At 42.9% G+C, this 14090-nt stretch overlaps 2 protein-coding genes and 1 long non-coding RNA gene across 3 annotated transcripts; all 3 read left to right on the top strand.

Annotated features, from left to right (window-relative positions):
• The first annotated feature begins 112 nt into the window (after positions 1-112).
• On the top strand, positions 113-2754 carry vox (ventral homeobox). The gene is made up of 3 exons (XM_049735759.1): positions 113-1849; positions 1920-2158; positions 2248-2754. The coding sequence occupies exons 1-3, from the start codon at positions 1621-1623 to the stop codon at positions 2503-2505; spliced, it is 726 nt and encodes a 241-aa protein (XP_049591716.1). The 5' UTR covers positions 113-1620; the 3' UTR covers positions 2506-2754.
• An 822-nt stretch (positions 2755-3576) lies between these two features.
• On the top strand, positions 3577-4452 carry vent (ventral expressed homeobox). The gene is made up of 3 exons (XM_049736228.2): positions 3577-3782; positions 3851-4050; positions 4118-4452. The coding sequence occupies exons 1-3, from the start codon at positions 3653-3655 to the stop codon at positions 4328-4330; spliced, it is 543 nt and encodes a 180-aa protein (XP_049592185.1). The 5' UTR covers positions 3577-3652; the 3' UTR covers positions 4331-4452.
• Positions 4453-10170: 5718 nt separating this feature from the next.
• Positions 10171-13929, top strand: LOC125978669 (uncharacterized). The gene is made up of 3 exons (XR_007485113.1): positions 10171-10261; positions 12312-12467; positions 12622-13929. It is a non-coding gene; the product is annotated as an uncharacterized lncRNA (long non-coding RNA).
• The last annotated feature ends 161 nt before the right edge of the window (positions 13930-14090 follow it).

Genomic DNA, 14090 nt, shown 5'->3' with positions numbered 1-14090 from the left:
TGTGGGCCTCCATGCAGACAGGGGTGGGTGGAAGCCTGTCTGTTAGTCAGTCTGTCATCTATTAGGAAATAAGCACAGCGTGAAGGCGACGTCACAGGAGCTCGTTTTTTTTATTATCTAACAGCATCTAAGGAGCTTCAAAGCCTCTCAGATAAATAGCCTAAAAATGCCAAAGGGGACTCTCGGAGACAGAGGCTTGATAGCGGACAAGACCAGAGTCGGCTCCTTATCAGCATTGTAATAAAAAAACAAAACACGATCACTTTAGTGGCGACATTGTTCTTGTAAGACGTCGCGTTGGGGCTGTTTGCATTCACGGTGGGTGTCTTGTCGCGTCACCGGTACGCATGAGGATTTAAACATCCCAATTTTGGACAACCACTCTAAAGATCCCTCTTCTAATTGATTTCTAAGTTTTGTGCTTGTTTTTGCATGAAATCCCGACATCCTCACTGCTTGTATGATCTAGTTTCCATTTGAATGGCTCGACATTCAACAGTGAGTAATTGTGTTGCTCCGCTCCTGTAATAGCTTTGATGTGAAATGGGTGAATGGATGGATTGCGTCAAAAGCGCGTTGCTGGCGCCAAGGCGCACTGCATGGGGTGTCGCGCACATGTCAATACCAGAACATTCAATACTTACATGCGTGCTACGAAAGAGACACTTCAATTAAACCTATGCACTTTACGTCTCATATTTCATCAAACAGTTGTAGCTGTTTCGTCCAATAACAAACTGTTCTTTTAGTCTTTTTAGGGCAGACAACTTCATTTTGCAATTTATAGTCCGCATGATAGAACTGTGAGATGTCAGTCAATCTGCGAGCTATAAGAAAATCACGCAACTTCATTTTGTATCTAATCATGCCAAATAAAATGTTTTAGGGTTATGTACAAAAAGTAATTTATTGGAAAATGCAATGAACATGTTGGTGTTCCATGTTGTCATTGGCCTAAAGAAGCATTTGGAGCAATCATTTGTCCACGTGCATTTAAATACATATTTTGCAACTCCCATGTCAATGAAGTAACAAAGTAAATCCATTTGAAACATGCCTCAGTGTGAGATGACTCCAATAATACATAGTGTTGAACTGAACTCCCAATTGTCACTGCTGCCGTGAATGTTTTTCCTCACTCATGAAATACGTGTCCTGCAGTCTGTGATTTAATTCAGACATGTGCTTTTGTCTTGAAATAGCAAAGTAATTGTCCTGTTACCATAACTCTAGGGTGTCATTTGAATACATCCAGACTAAATAATTGCATCCAGCGTTGTACTGTATGCAATGGGGGTTGGGGTGCCTGTCATACAACTGTTTTTGCAGGAGCTCCCGGTTTCAGTCAGGGCTTGACAACTGCATGGGTGGGTGCTGGGGGGTGTCACAGACTCACTGGCGCCAGGTCTTCACACACTCACAGGATATGGAAAGACTTCAATAACGAGCCATTAAGCTCTAATCGTGCGGATCGATCGAGCGTTAACAAGACGCTCTACATATGCAAATGAGCGCGCTGGCCCATTCCCTATAAAGCTGATCCCACGGGACTTGCTCCCACACGCACACACACACTTCCATTGACACTTGTTGGGCAGGTCACAAGCCAGGAACGAGAACATGGTGAAGTACTTTTCAGTGGATTGGCTCGCCCGGAGCCACCATGACAAGGCGCTCGAGGAGAAAGAAGGGGCTGCAATTGCAATGGACAGTGTGACCAACTGCAAGCCGCACATTCCCTGCATGGTGCAGCCGAGCCCGCCTGCCTACGGCAAAAGTTACGTGCAGCCCAAACCAAAGTCAGCCAAACCTGCAGAGCCGATGGAGACCACACGCTGCACATCACCAAGTAAGTTCTGCTGATATCTGAATTGGACTCACCCGCAAACTTGTTCTAACTGGAATGACATTCAATTCAGTTTCAGAAACAAGCGACTACTCGTCTGGCTACGATAGTGAAGCTGCTTCCTCCGAGTGCCTGTCTATAGACGAGGCGGCGGCGGCGGCGGCCGGGAAAGACAGCGCTCAGCGCCGAGTGCGCACCAAATTCACTCCGGAGCAAATCAACAGGCTGCTAAAGATCTTCAACAAGCACAAGTACCTGGATGCTGGCGACAGGGTGAAGACAGCGCGCAAGTTGGGGCTAACTGAAACGCAGGTACAATCCTAAACAATGGTTCCATTTAATACCATCAAATGATATCCCATTTTTGAACTTGAGGCACTCATTCATTCATATTTCTGCAGGTGAGAACCTGGTTCCAGAATCGGAGGATGAAGCTCAAGCGGGAGGTGCAGGACCTCACTCCTCAAATCCAACCGGTCATGTTTCAACATATGCATCCGATTCAGTACCACGCCGTTTCTGGACAGCAAAGCCACTTCCCAGCAGCCGGAGCTGCATTTTACCCCGTGGTCCCTGTGCCGCCACAAATGGTCCTGCAACAGCATATGGCTCCTCACCCAGGGCCCCGTGTTATGATCCACAGCTCACATTTCTACTAAGAGACTCTTCAAAGACTTCCCACCCAAACACTTAAGTGCAATTTTGACTTGTCTGTTTTCTTGCATGATTACATGCAAGACTTGTATATAATTGCAGAAAAAAGTTTATTTAACAGCCTAATTAAATGTATCTTTGTAATGTAGCACTGGACTCTCATCTCCAATCCGGTCAACCTATCAACATTTGTATTGTTTGTACCGTCTAACCACCAATTTATCATTTATAATAAAACAGAATTTGACAAATAATCCAGGCAAAAAAAAAAATACATTTTGAATATCGCTTTACGTGAGGTGAGTGTCGTGAGGCCCCTGAAATCTCCAGCCCAACACACACACACACACATGCCAAATGCTGCCTTAGGCATTTGCATTTCAAACACCAGCTAACAGGGCAGATCATGGTCAACAATTAGTTGTCATTTAGGTACGCGTTGCATTGATGAGTTTGCGCATACGGCAGGGCCCTCCGGCCTGGCTCCTGCAAGTCTGAGCTTTTGTATGTGCGTGAATTTTAATCTCTGGTTTGAAGTCCTGAAGTCAATGCTTTGATTGTGTGATGTGATTTTGAAGATTGCAAAAGCCAATCCTACCCATTTAAAAGGAAATGCATTTCAAGTCTCTTGGCAGCAAATGTAATTAAGATTGAAAGTTCCATATAGTAAACTACAGTTTAAGAGCTGTGTGAGGTTTGGGGGGGGCGGGATAGCGAGAGGATCTGCAGCAAATGTCTCAACTCAGATAAAGTCAGCAAAGATCAAGCAGAACTCTTTGACTTTTGGCTTGATCCCCTCACTAACAAAGGCTTCATTTGAGCAATCGCAAAACACATGACTATACTAACGCAACAACAAAGCCATCGGACGTTTACAGATGTTTCCAATGAAGTCCTTTGCTCAGCCAGTTGACTTCATTCAATCACGATACAGCATTGTCAGTTAGCTCCAGACTTAGTGGCACCAGCAGCAAAGAAGGTGCGAAAAGCCACAAGCTGGCCTCTATTAAGCTCAATTACAACCTCCATCAAGTTTCTACCATTCCGCCGACAACTTTGCATATGCAAATAGAAAGTGTGCCCCTCCCATAAGAGGAGCCAAGAGAGACATGTATCTGAAGACTTGTGTGTGGACACGTATGTACGTACGTCATGGCCAACTTCTCAGTGGAGTGGCTCTCTCGAAGTTTTTACGCTAAGGAAAAGGACGCTGGTGGGATGACTCTGCAGAAAAGTGTGCATTCTAATTTCCAGGTTGATGAGCCCCAAAACTCCCCAAACAGTAAGTCTACTCAAGCACTTTGTTTGCGAGTTGCGTTTGCTTTTGTAAACTAACGCAAACCCTCCCAGACAGTTGCGGTTACACTTCCAGCTCGAAAAGTGAGCTGGGAGTAGACGGTGAAGGAGAGCTTTTCCACCAACGGAGGGTGAGGACCAAATTCACCCCTGAGCAAATCAATAATCTAGAGAGCACTTTCAACAAGCATCAATATTTAGGATCCTCCCAACGAAGAAAAATTGCCATGAAACTTCACCTTTCTGAAACTCAAGTAAGTTGTCTCTTGGAGGTTGTTTTCAAATGTTATTTTGTTTAAAACTTAATGTTCCCCAACACAGGTCAAGACGTGGTTTCAAAATAGAAGGATGAAGTTAAAACGGGAGCTGCACGAGATACGCTCTGACTTCCTTCCCGTGGCCGCCGTTCTGCGGCCGCCTGTCCTGTTTCAGCACCACGCCCTTGATGAACAGCTCCGCCACAGCAGTGCCTTCTACGCGCAACCCCGCCTACTACATCAGCAACATATCTTCATGCTCCGGCCCTTCTATTGAACTGACACACACACACACACGCAGACACAATTTATATTGTGCACATTTAGTGGCCAGCCACAACTAAACCAGCATTCTTCGATGCACAGTTAATATCATAAAGGTGATATGATTATTTTTAAATCCCATTAAAATGAATTATTCTCTCTCAGTGCACCTCCAAATAGTTCATAAAGTGCTGCCTTCTTGTGTGTATTTGGATTTTCTTTCAGATTTTGAGCAAATAGTGGATTAGGTTTTGTGTTTTTATGGAATTTGGGGTATTTAAAAAAAGAACATTTGGAAGGTGCTTCCTCTAGCTGCTGCGGGCAAATATTTTCGTTTGGCGTCTTGTGGCATGACTCCCAGGCGAGACAGCTCCTTGCTCCAGGTTGATTTGCATCCTCAAGAAGACATCAAAGCAGCTGAAAGTGCCACATCATTGACATCCATTGAGCTCTTTTGTTTCCCCCATTGAACAATTCGCACGTACATGGAAGCTGCGCGAGGAAGGCGCCCTCAAGTCTACCAAAGGTGTGTATTGCCTCACGTTTAAAGTCATTAGGTGCCACTAGCTAAATGGGTGACTGATTGAGTCACTCTGTCATAAAGTTGAGCAATCTCTTCAGTGCAGTCACTCACGAGTTGGACTTTGGATCCAGAGAAGGAAACACTCCAACCTGCTGGTGGAGTGAGTCACTGCAAGTCGTTGTTCAATCAAAGACAGCACGTAGAAAATGTACAAACACCTCGTGGTCAAGACTAAATGGTAAGTAAGCGGAATATTTTATTTATCTGTCTATCCATGCATCCATGCATCAATGCATCTATTCATCCATCCATGCATCCATCCATCCATCCATCCATCCATCCATCCATCCATCCATCCATCCATCCATCCATCCATCCATCCATCCATCCATCCATCCATCCATCCATCCATCCATCCATCCATCCATGTATTTATTTATTTATTTATTTATTTATTTATTTATTTATTTATTTATTTTATTTTATTTATTCAGCATGGCATTTATTTATTTATTAAATATAATTTTCAGAGTCAGCAGCAGCAGCAGCAGCAGTAAATGGGACGGTTCCCAGCGCTAATGGCCACACCAGCATCAATAAATGCTCAATTGTCAGAGAGAAAAGCTATAGTAAGTGGAATGACAATGATCCTTTTCAATCAGGTGAGTTGAAAGTTAAGAGGTGCTAACTGTTACAACTGGATGGCAGCAGACAGACTGGAGCCACTGCTGGCTGGCTGGCTGGCTGGCTGGCTGGCTGGCTGGGTGTCACATGCTTTACTAGAGCAAAGACTATCTCAATAATGTGACTTGTGCTCAACTTTTGTGAGATGGCACGGACATTATACGTGTAGAGGAAATAAATGATGATTGTTAACTGAAGATTTAATTTCAACCAAGAAAAAAAAGAAAAACTTTCTTTTCTACAAAGTTATACTTTCAAATATGTCAATGTAACGATCAATAAGTGACACAATATTTTCATTACAAGTGTATTGTGTTGTGCACTTTTATATTGTTTTACTTTGACTGTGCTGTTTTTTAGCGTCACAAAAGCTGATAAGAAAAAGCTCAATACATTTTAAAAAGACTAAGTATATATTCAATTCAATCAAATCTTTGTAATATTGTACATATTAAATACATTTTTATGATCAACTATTTTATGTTGATACGAGCTAGGTATTTTAATCTGTCAATGTATTTTTGTGGAAAAAAGCGATGAGTTTAAAGCATTTCCTAATGTATAAAATTCACATAAATGTAAGTTCAAGATAGTTGATCATTTTTCATATATAGCTTAACCCACTGTAATAAAATATGAAGTCTGCATTTTCAATAACAACTTGAATGTTTTCATCCATGGGCTCTTTATTGAAAATGTCAAACAGACAAATTATGAGCAAACATGCAATATCATGTCGGCAGAAGAGCAACTGGTCACAATCTAAAAAGAAGAATCCGTTTGAGCTTGACAAAATCTACTTGGTGTGAGAAGCGCCTCGCTGTGCCAGCTAGATTTGTGGAATACCTCGGCAGCCCCATTTTCCCATGCCCTATGCCTCTTTAAAGTGACTTCTCAAAGAGGTATATGCATAGGAAAAAGGAACAGCGAGTACAGAGCTGCTTCACCCTGCCCTGCTTGCACCCTGAAAAAAAGCAACAAATGACAAGAGAAAGCCAAGTCAACTCATTTAAATGTGCATAGAATGCAAGGAGGGAAAGCAATGAAAATCAGACTTGAAGTTACGCATACAGTCATGCTCTACAATAGTGCGTCAAGTATGAAGAGGACTTACCCGGCCGGCCGGCAGAGCTCCAGCTCAGTCTTGTGGGGCATGGGCTCCTGTTGGCCATTTATCCCTCCTTTGGGACCTTGAAGATGCTTCAGAGAGAGAATGCTTGTGCTTAGTCAGCTCTTACCCTCCCCAGATGCCTCCGTAGAGAAAAAAAGATACAGCACACGTTGTCTATTGTTGCACTTAGCACATCCTATCTTGCACATGGCATGTACGTCAGAGGCAAATCGTGGAAGAAGAACGCCTTGTTCCTCCCGCTGGAACACTTTCTTATCTGTTCAGGGTTTTTACTTCTCCGTCTCTCCCAGAAGACGGGCCTCCGTGATTTTCAGCTCTCAAGGTCTCTTGACATGGTCTCTCAGGGTGCGCTGCAACACACACGCACATGCACGCACACACTGCTATGGCACGCCAAGGCCAGAGCAACATGGCCAAACTGTACTTCTCTAAAATGGATGTCATTAAAATGATGAACTCATCTCTGAGGAGAACAGAACAATGCATGAGAAATCATAAATAGAAATTATAGTAGGTACATCCAAACATTGTTAGAAGCATACCCATGATAGTATATATATGTAATTCTCTTAACGCATGGCATTAAGACTGGCGCCGAGGCTGTATGGAGTCCAATATTTGAAAGAAAAATGAATACAAAGCACCACTTGGTGGCAGCAGTTAAATGTTGACTTGTACCAAAACTAAACTTCATCTATACACCAAGTTACAATATAAATGTACAGTGTTGAGATCTCCATGAGATTCAATACGCCAGTGGTTATTGAGAAAGGCAAACACTTTGGTGGGATCAAATATTTACACCAGTGCACAGCTATGCTTGCTGCCTGCCCTCCTTTGTGCTGCTCAAGGTCTGATGAGCAGGAATGTGTTTGGATGAGATATGTACTGATACGATCTGCTATAATATGTGCTCTGGCTTATCCAGCGTGTCTTCAACACATAGTATCATGCGTGCATTTCTGCAGATCGTCTGGATAATTAAAGTGGCAAAATAGAAAATGTCTGCCGAAGGAGTGTCGCTCGCGTCAAAATGTGATCCTCGTTTCCAGCCAGTCTCCTGGGGAGAGCTGCTTTTAATTGGGCACACTTTAAAACGCATCTTGTTTTTTGTTTTTTTGTTTTACTTTGAATCCACTTCTCTGTTTTTCCCAGGGTGTTTTAGATGAATTTGCAGAGTTAAGCAAAACTATCTCACTCGGTAGCTGAGTTGTTCATCAGCCACAGAGCAAGTTCCCCTCATCAAAGGTTTGCTCACAAGTTGACACATTGACGGGATGGGAGTCGATCCCCTGAGCCGCAGCAAAACAAACATCTACAACAGTCTTATTGCTGTGCTGCCACTCCATTTGTGACAGTCGGAGGTTTTATAAAATCATCTAACACCTTTGTGGACTTTGAGTGACTTTGGTGTGAACTGTGAAAATGTATCATCAATGTAATGTCAACAGCTAGAGTAAAAACAAATCATTCTCATGGTTCATATTGATTTGTGCACGAGTTGAATGAAAACAATTGAATGCTAAACAATGTGGAGCACTTTTGCCTCATTTAGAACAGCTGTCTCACTTTGGGAATGTTATGCTCTGCCCACTTGAGCCATTAATTCATGACTAATAGCATGTTGAAGGTCTTTTGCAAAATCTTTTGATGACCATATCACACTGAGAGGATTTTTTCCTCTATTTGCATAAACGATATGAAATAGCACAGCACAAAACGTTCAATTCTGTCTCTGGTTTTAAGACAATCACCTGAGGCAATGTTTTGATCCCAGGCTCCCCAAACAATAACACATCTAATCAGCATTGTAAAGTGATGTCTACAAATAAACATTATGTGATCATTTTATCGTGCGCTTCAAAGTAGCATTGTATTGACATGGCTGACGTTTCAAGGCCCGCCCGAGGCGCTAATCGCTATCAGCATGCTGTTTTTGCTACAATATGACTGCACATTGGTGCTTGATTCGCTATAAAGAATTCATGACGCCTAGCGTGACCTCAGTGTCACGTCAAAAGCTATTTCCCCCAAAATTACATTTCAGAAACAGTGTCGTGATGGCTCTTTTTGTGCCTCTTTTTACATCTCTCTCTCTGTCTGTCTGTCTGTCTGTCTGTCTGTCTGTCTGTCTGTCTGTCTGTCTGTCTCTCTCTCTCTCTCTCTCTCTCTCTCTCTCTCTCTCTCTCTCTCTCTCTCTCTCTCTCTCTCTCTACTTCTTCTCAATGACTGTCATTGTCAAAAGACATTTCAATTTGGCATCCCTCCCGTCGGTGCTGGCAGATTAGCACTTCAAAAGTTTGTGAGTCTCCAGGTACCCCCCCAAAAGGGTGGGCCTGAGATGTTACTGTCTCCGGCGCTCCTGTACTATGTCTTCTTGGCAATGCAGATGAGTGTTTGGGGCTCCCATGAGCACCCTTGTCCCCCATACTAAAAACAAAACTCTCTCATCAGAATGCATTTTTAATTTGCTGGGTTGCTTAGATGAAAATATTCAACCCTTGGAAAAAAAGAAAAGACAGCTCAAATGCTATTTTAAAGTGATATCTTCATTTCAAGATCCCCCCATAAGGAAATACATCAACTTCAATCAAAATTGAGCAAAAATCTCAAAAGATTAAAAATTGTCTAGGATTTTTGTATTGATTAAGAATAGCATCTGAACTACCGTCATTGTCATGGTCATTTAGTGTTGTATGATATTGGTGGATGTCGAACCCAGAGATCTTTTGTGTGAGAGCAGGCATGAGCTCGTGTTCATTAGGCACGTGGGGGAGCTGGAAGCGATCCCAGTCGAATTTGGGTGGCTGGCTCCACTTTGGCAAACAGACAAACAGCCATTTACTTCTTTTACATCTTCACACCTACACTATGGATGCCTTTAATGAAGCTCAAATGCATGTGTGAAAAAAAGCCATCAAAGCATGAGGAGAACATGAAAAGTCCAGTACATCATAAGCAGTCATCATAAAAAAAAAGAAAACATATTGTCGATAATTAATGTATGGACACTTAGCTTTGGGCTTGAGTGCTTTCCACTTAATAATAATTGCTTATGATAATAATTTAGCACACTTTGGTGAGTAGGGTATGAAATCATGATTGAGCGTAATGCCGCTAAACACCTTTGAGATGAATTATGAGCTAGGCCTTCTCTTCAGTGACCTCTGACTGAGCTTCTCACAGACAGGCCTCAACATCTTTTCCAAAGTCCTCACAGAAGTGCCCAAGATGTTATTAAGACCAACTGAGTATTTTTATTCCCTCTTCCATAGTCATGTCACGTAATGACTGTGAGAGTGTAATATGGCGTGCCGACTTTGTACTATACAGTATATTCATCGGTGCGGTGCCTTTTCATTTGCAATTTTTGAATCTCTGTTCCATTTGCATTTACTGAGTGACGCAAGTTGTCACGTTCCGGCGTCACCTGGCGCTCGGCCACGCCCCAATCGGCTGAATCACCCACACCTGTCAGGCTCTCTATTTCAACCCTGTCATCCGGTCACTCCAGTTTTTTGTCCGTTTGTTCTTGTATGCTACCCGTTGCTCTCTGTGCATTTAGCCGATCAGCCTGTGCCTTTTCTCTGTTGCCAATCGTTTCGGTAAACTGACTAACCATGCTCCGATCGCCGCCTTTTTGATGCATTTGATCATTTTATTGTTTCCTAAATGAATTTTGTGACCAAGCCAAGCAAAAAATGCATTCTAACCATTTCACTGTGCATCTGTTTTTGTCTGTACTCTTAATCAAATGTGGGAAAGTGGTGTTGTGGGCCTGTGGCATTGTACCGTAGGCTGCTCTGACCTTCTACGGCAAACGCACACAAACATTACCTTTATTGCAGCTCCAATCCTCTGGAGCATGATAGGAGGTAAATTAAAGATCTCCCTTTCTGTCAATGGTGAGAACTCTGAGATAAGGTGAATAGCAGGGTGGCTTCCGGGCGTCCTCCAGAGAACAGGGAGTACTCCAACCGCTGATACTGTAGCACAGAAGGGAATGAAGGTTGCACATGTGTGTGTGTGTGTATTCATCTGTGCCAGATTAGCAAGGAATTCTGATCAAGCAACATTGTCGCAGCTTTTAGCCAGCAACAAAATATACTTCCTTTCTAGTGTAAAAGTACCGGTCTGTCAACCTTGTGGCTGATCCTGTATAGCAGCAAGACGATTCAACTCGGGTCAGGGCCACCTGGCTCATTTGACCTTTGGTCTGAACCTGCTGCAGTTGATCATTTTCCTTTTATAGAAGAGAGAATGATCATAAATCCCAGCCTTCACTAATTAGGCTTCCCGCAACATTCACTGAAGAATACTAAATGAATTGTTGCTTCAGTTAACTTGCAATGAGATGGTAAAAGAAGGGAGGGAGGAAGGAAGGAAGGAAGGAAGGAATGCCTGTTTTTGGGAAGTGTTGCAAAGAGGGAGTGCCCATGCATCCTGTGTCTCCCACATGATCAGATAAACAGAGGCCAGGTGTTGCTTGGGCTAAAAGACAATGAGGACATTTTGCATGAAGAACTTCACACGTTTATTTTACCAAGTCATTAACAAAAAATCTGTATTCTGCCTAAGATATGTTTTGTTCTTGTTTCTTAATTACAAATGTTTGATAGCAACTCCACTAGAGGGAGTCGGCTCGTTTTCGTTTAACTATCTCAAGTTTCTGTTCCATAGTTAGTGTTCAATTGAAACATCCAAGCATCTATTTTCTATAGCACTAACGGTCACACATCCTCACACTTGTCTTAAGTTGGTCAAGATGCAGGCTTAGGAGGAACAAGGTAGAGAGAGACCAATTCCAAAAAAATGTATGCACAGAACATTGTCACGTGTACATTTCTTGCCTCTAAAAAGAAGATGTTAATTCACTGCACAGTGCAGCAAATACAGCTGATTTGTCCATTTTGCTTATTTCTCATCAATGTTTCAAGGTCTGGGAGAACAAACTATCAAAGAATAGACAAGTGAGCGAATGTAGGCAGGAAGAAAGAACAGCACAGCACAGCAGAAATGAAATGATTTTCTTTCTTTTTTTTAAAGGCTCACAGAGGGGAGAGCTTTTCTGAAAAGCTGACATATTGATTGTTTGTGTGTTCATTCAAAAGTGCTAAATTGACGACATCTCTTCAGTCTCGCTTGGACATGTCAGCGTTGCATTTCAATTGCAGTCATGTAAGAGTCTACTCAGGATCTGTGCACTCATTCGATTGAGTTCATGGTTTGTAGAAATGGTGATGATAATACCTGTATCATGTATTTAATAAGATACACATCCACAAGTCACTGATGCCGAAGCGCTATGTTTGCCTGATGATGGATGGATGGATGGATGGATGGATGGATGGATGGATGGATGGATGGATGGATGGATGGATGGATGGATGGATGGATGGATGGATGGATGGATGGATGGATGGATGGATGGATGGATGGATGGATGGATGGATGGATGGATGGATGGATGGATGGATGGATGGATGGATGGATGGATGGATGGATGGATGGATGGATGGATGGATGGATGGATGGATGGATGGATGGATGGATGGATGGATGGATGAAAACCTGTCTAGCGTATTAAACTCCATCAAATGTTCACAATCATTTTTTGTTTCAGCTGGCCTGCTCTCCTTCTTTTTGTCCTTTCAGCAGGTGGATTAATACCCGGAGCGCTCGACTGCTTGAGAGGGTGTCTGAGCTGATGTTATCGTTTCCACTGCGGTCTCTTTTCAACACATCTTAATCTGTCTGCACTTAGAAAAGCAACACACACATGCTGTTGTGAAGTCAAGTCGCAATATCAATGTGAGTCACATCCTTCATTTGTTACTGAAAAAAAGAAATGTTATTAGGTTAAGAAGCATATTCACTACAAAGAGGCGCTGTAACAGTCAAATTGAGTTTGTGGCGATGGATGACTTTATAAAATATATCAATATAAGCCTCCCCTGGTGAACAGGAGCCAAGCAGCCATAAAGAAAAAGTCCAGAAGAAGACGAATGAGCAAAAGGTGTCCCGTGCTGCATCCGACACAAGCCAATAATCCCATCTGACAAAGAAAAGTGGAAAAAAAGAGTGACAGACTTGAAGTAAGACATTCTCACAAGCTCCCTTTTGCAAGGTTTGGAAATAGCAAAATGTGACACTGGCCTCCTGTGGGCCAGGCTGGCTTGGCTATAAATGGGATTCTCCCTGCCTGCCTGCCTGCCTGCCTGCCATGGCTGCGCACTCCAACTTTTGTTGTTGTTGTTTGGCTGTGGAGGAAGAGGAATAAGAGCTGGGACTCTGGGCTTTACTGTACACCCAAAGGAACTAAGATGTGAATTGAAAATGTTTTCTGTCACACTTGCGCCGCCACTTGATATGAATAGACATGAGCTGCCGGCCGCGGAGGATTGAGGGATAAAGGAGGCTGAGAAAGTCAGGTGACTGAGGCCTAAAGAACAGACACCATGGCTCTCTCTCTGTGAGCTCTATCAGCATTCACACACACAAAGTGCATGTGGAGGGGATCTGACTGTATAAATAAGACAGCCATGAGTGGGCTTCTGTGACAGCTGAGAGTTGAGTACGTACTATGCAGTGTTTGAGTTTAGCTTTTGCGGGTGTGCCACGAGAAAAATGAACCATCGATTCATTCTTTTTCTTAAATTTACGACTTTTTTTTTTTTTTTTACAATATATAAACATAACGATTTTAATGAAACTGTAGATTATAAAGGAGGACATTTCTTTGTGAAGCCGGCGGGCCGGCCGGTCGGCTTACGCTCACTTGTTCTCATTCTCACTCCAGTCTCCCCCTCAACTTGATTCTCTGCAAAACACCGTCTGACAAAAACATCACAATTTCGGCGTCGTGCAACACTGTGCAATCCATGTTTTTTTTCATTGCAAACTTTGATCACGCCTCTCCATTTGCTAATTTCTTTTTCATCACTTCAAAGGAGATTTTCAAAATGTTGTGCAAATAATCAGGCACGTTCTTATTGTCTTCCCTTGAGCCGGATGCGGGAGCAGCCTTCCTCCCTTTGAGTGTCATCAAACGTAGGCCTACCCTCTTTACCTCGGGCCATGCAACAAAGTGCAACAAACAAATGAATTATTTGTTAATCACAAAGGAGGACAAACGAGAGATTGGATCATAACGTAAAGCCATGTTTGGTGCACGTCCATCAATCCAGCCTTCCTGAAGAGTCTCTTCTGTTTAGCAAGCAGCGCGTGTTCCTTGCACTTGGATTTGATGAAGTACTTCATCAATCACAATCCAGGCAGATCATTAGAGCTTGTGAGAATGACAAGAGCAGCAAAAACATCTAGTGCAGATTGCTCCGGCTCACCCCTCCAAACTTTAATTACACTTCAGATAGGCATTTATCAGAGACATGCAGTGACAAGAGCCTCGATCAATTGTAGCCACTTGTCAGCATT

Source organism: Syngnathus scovelli, chromosome 12, assembly GCF_024217435.2.
Source record: "Syngnathus scovelli strain Florida chromosome 12, RoL_Ssco_1.2, whole genome shotgun sequence".
Taxonomy (NCBI): domain Eukaryota; kingdom Metazoa; phylum Chordata; class Actinopteri; order Syngnathiformes; family Syngnathidae; genus Syngnathus; species Syngnathus scovelli.
This window is presented reverse-complemented; position numbering and strand designations above follow the sequence as displayed.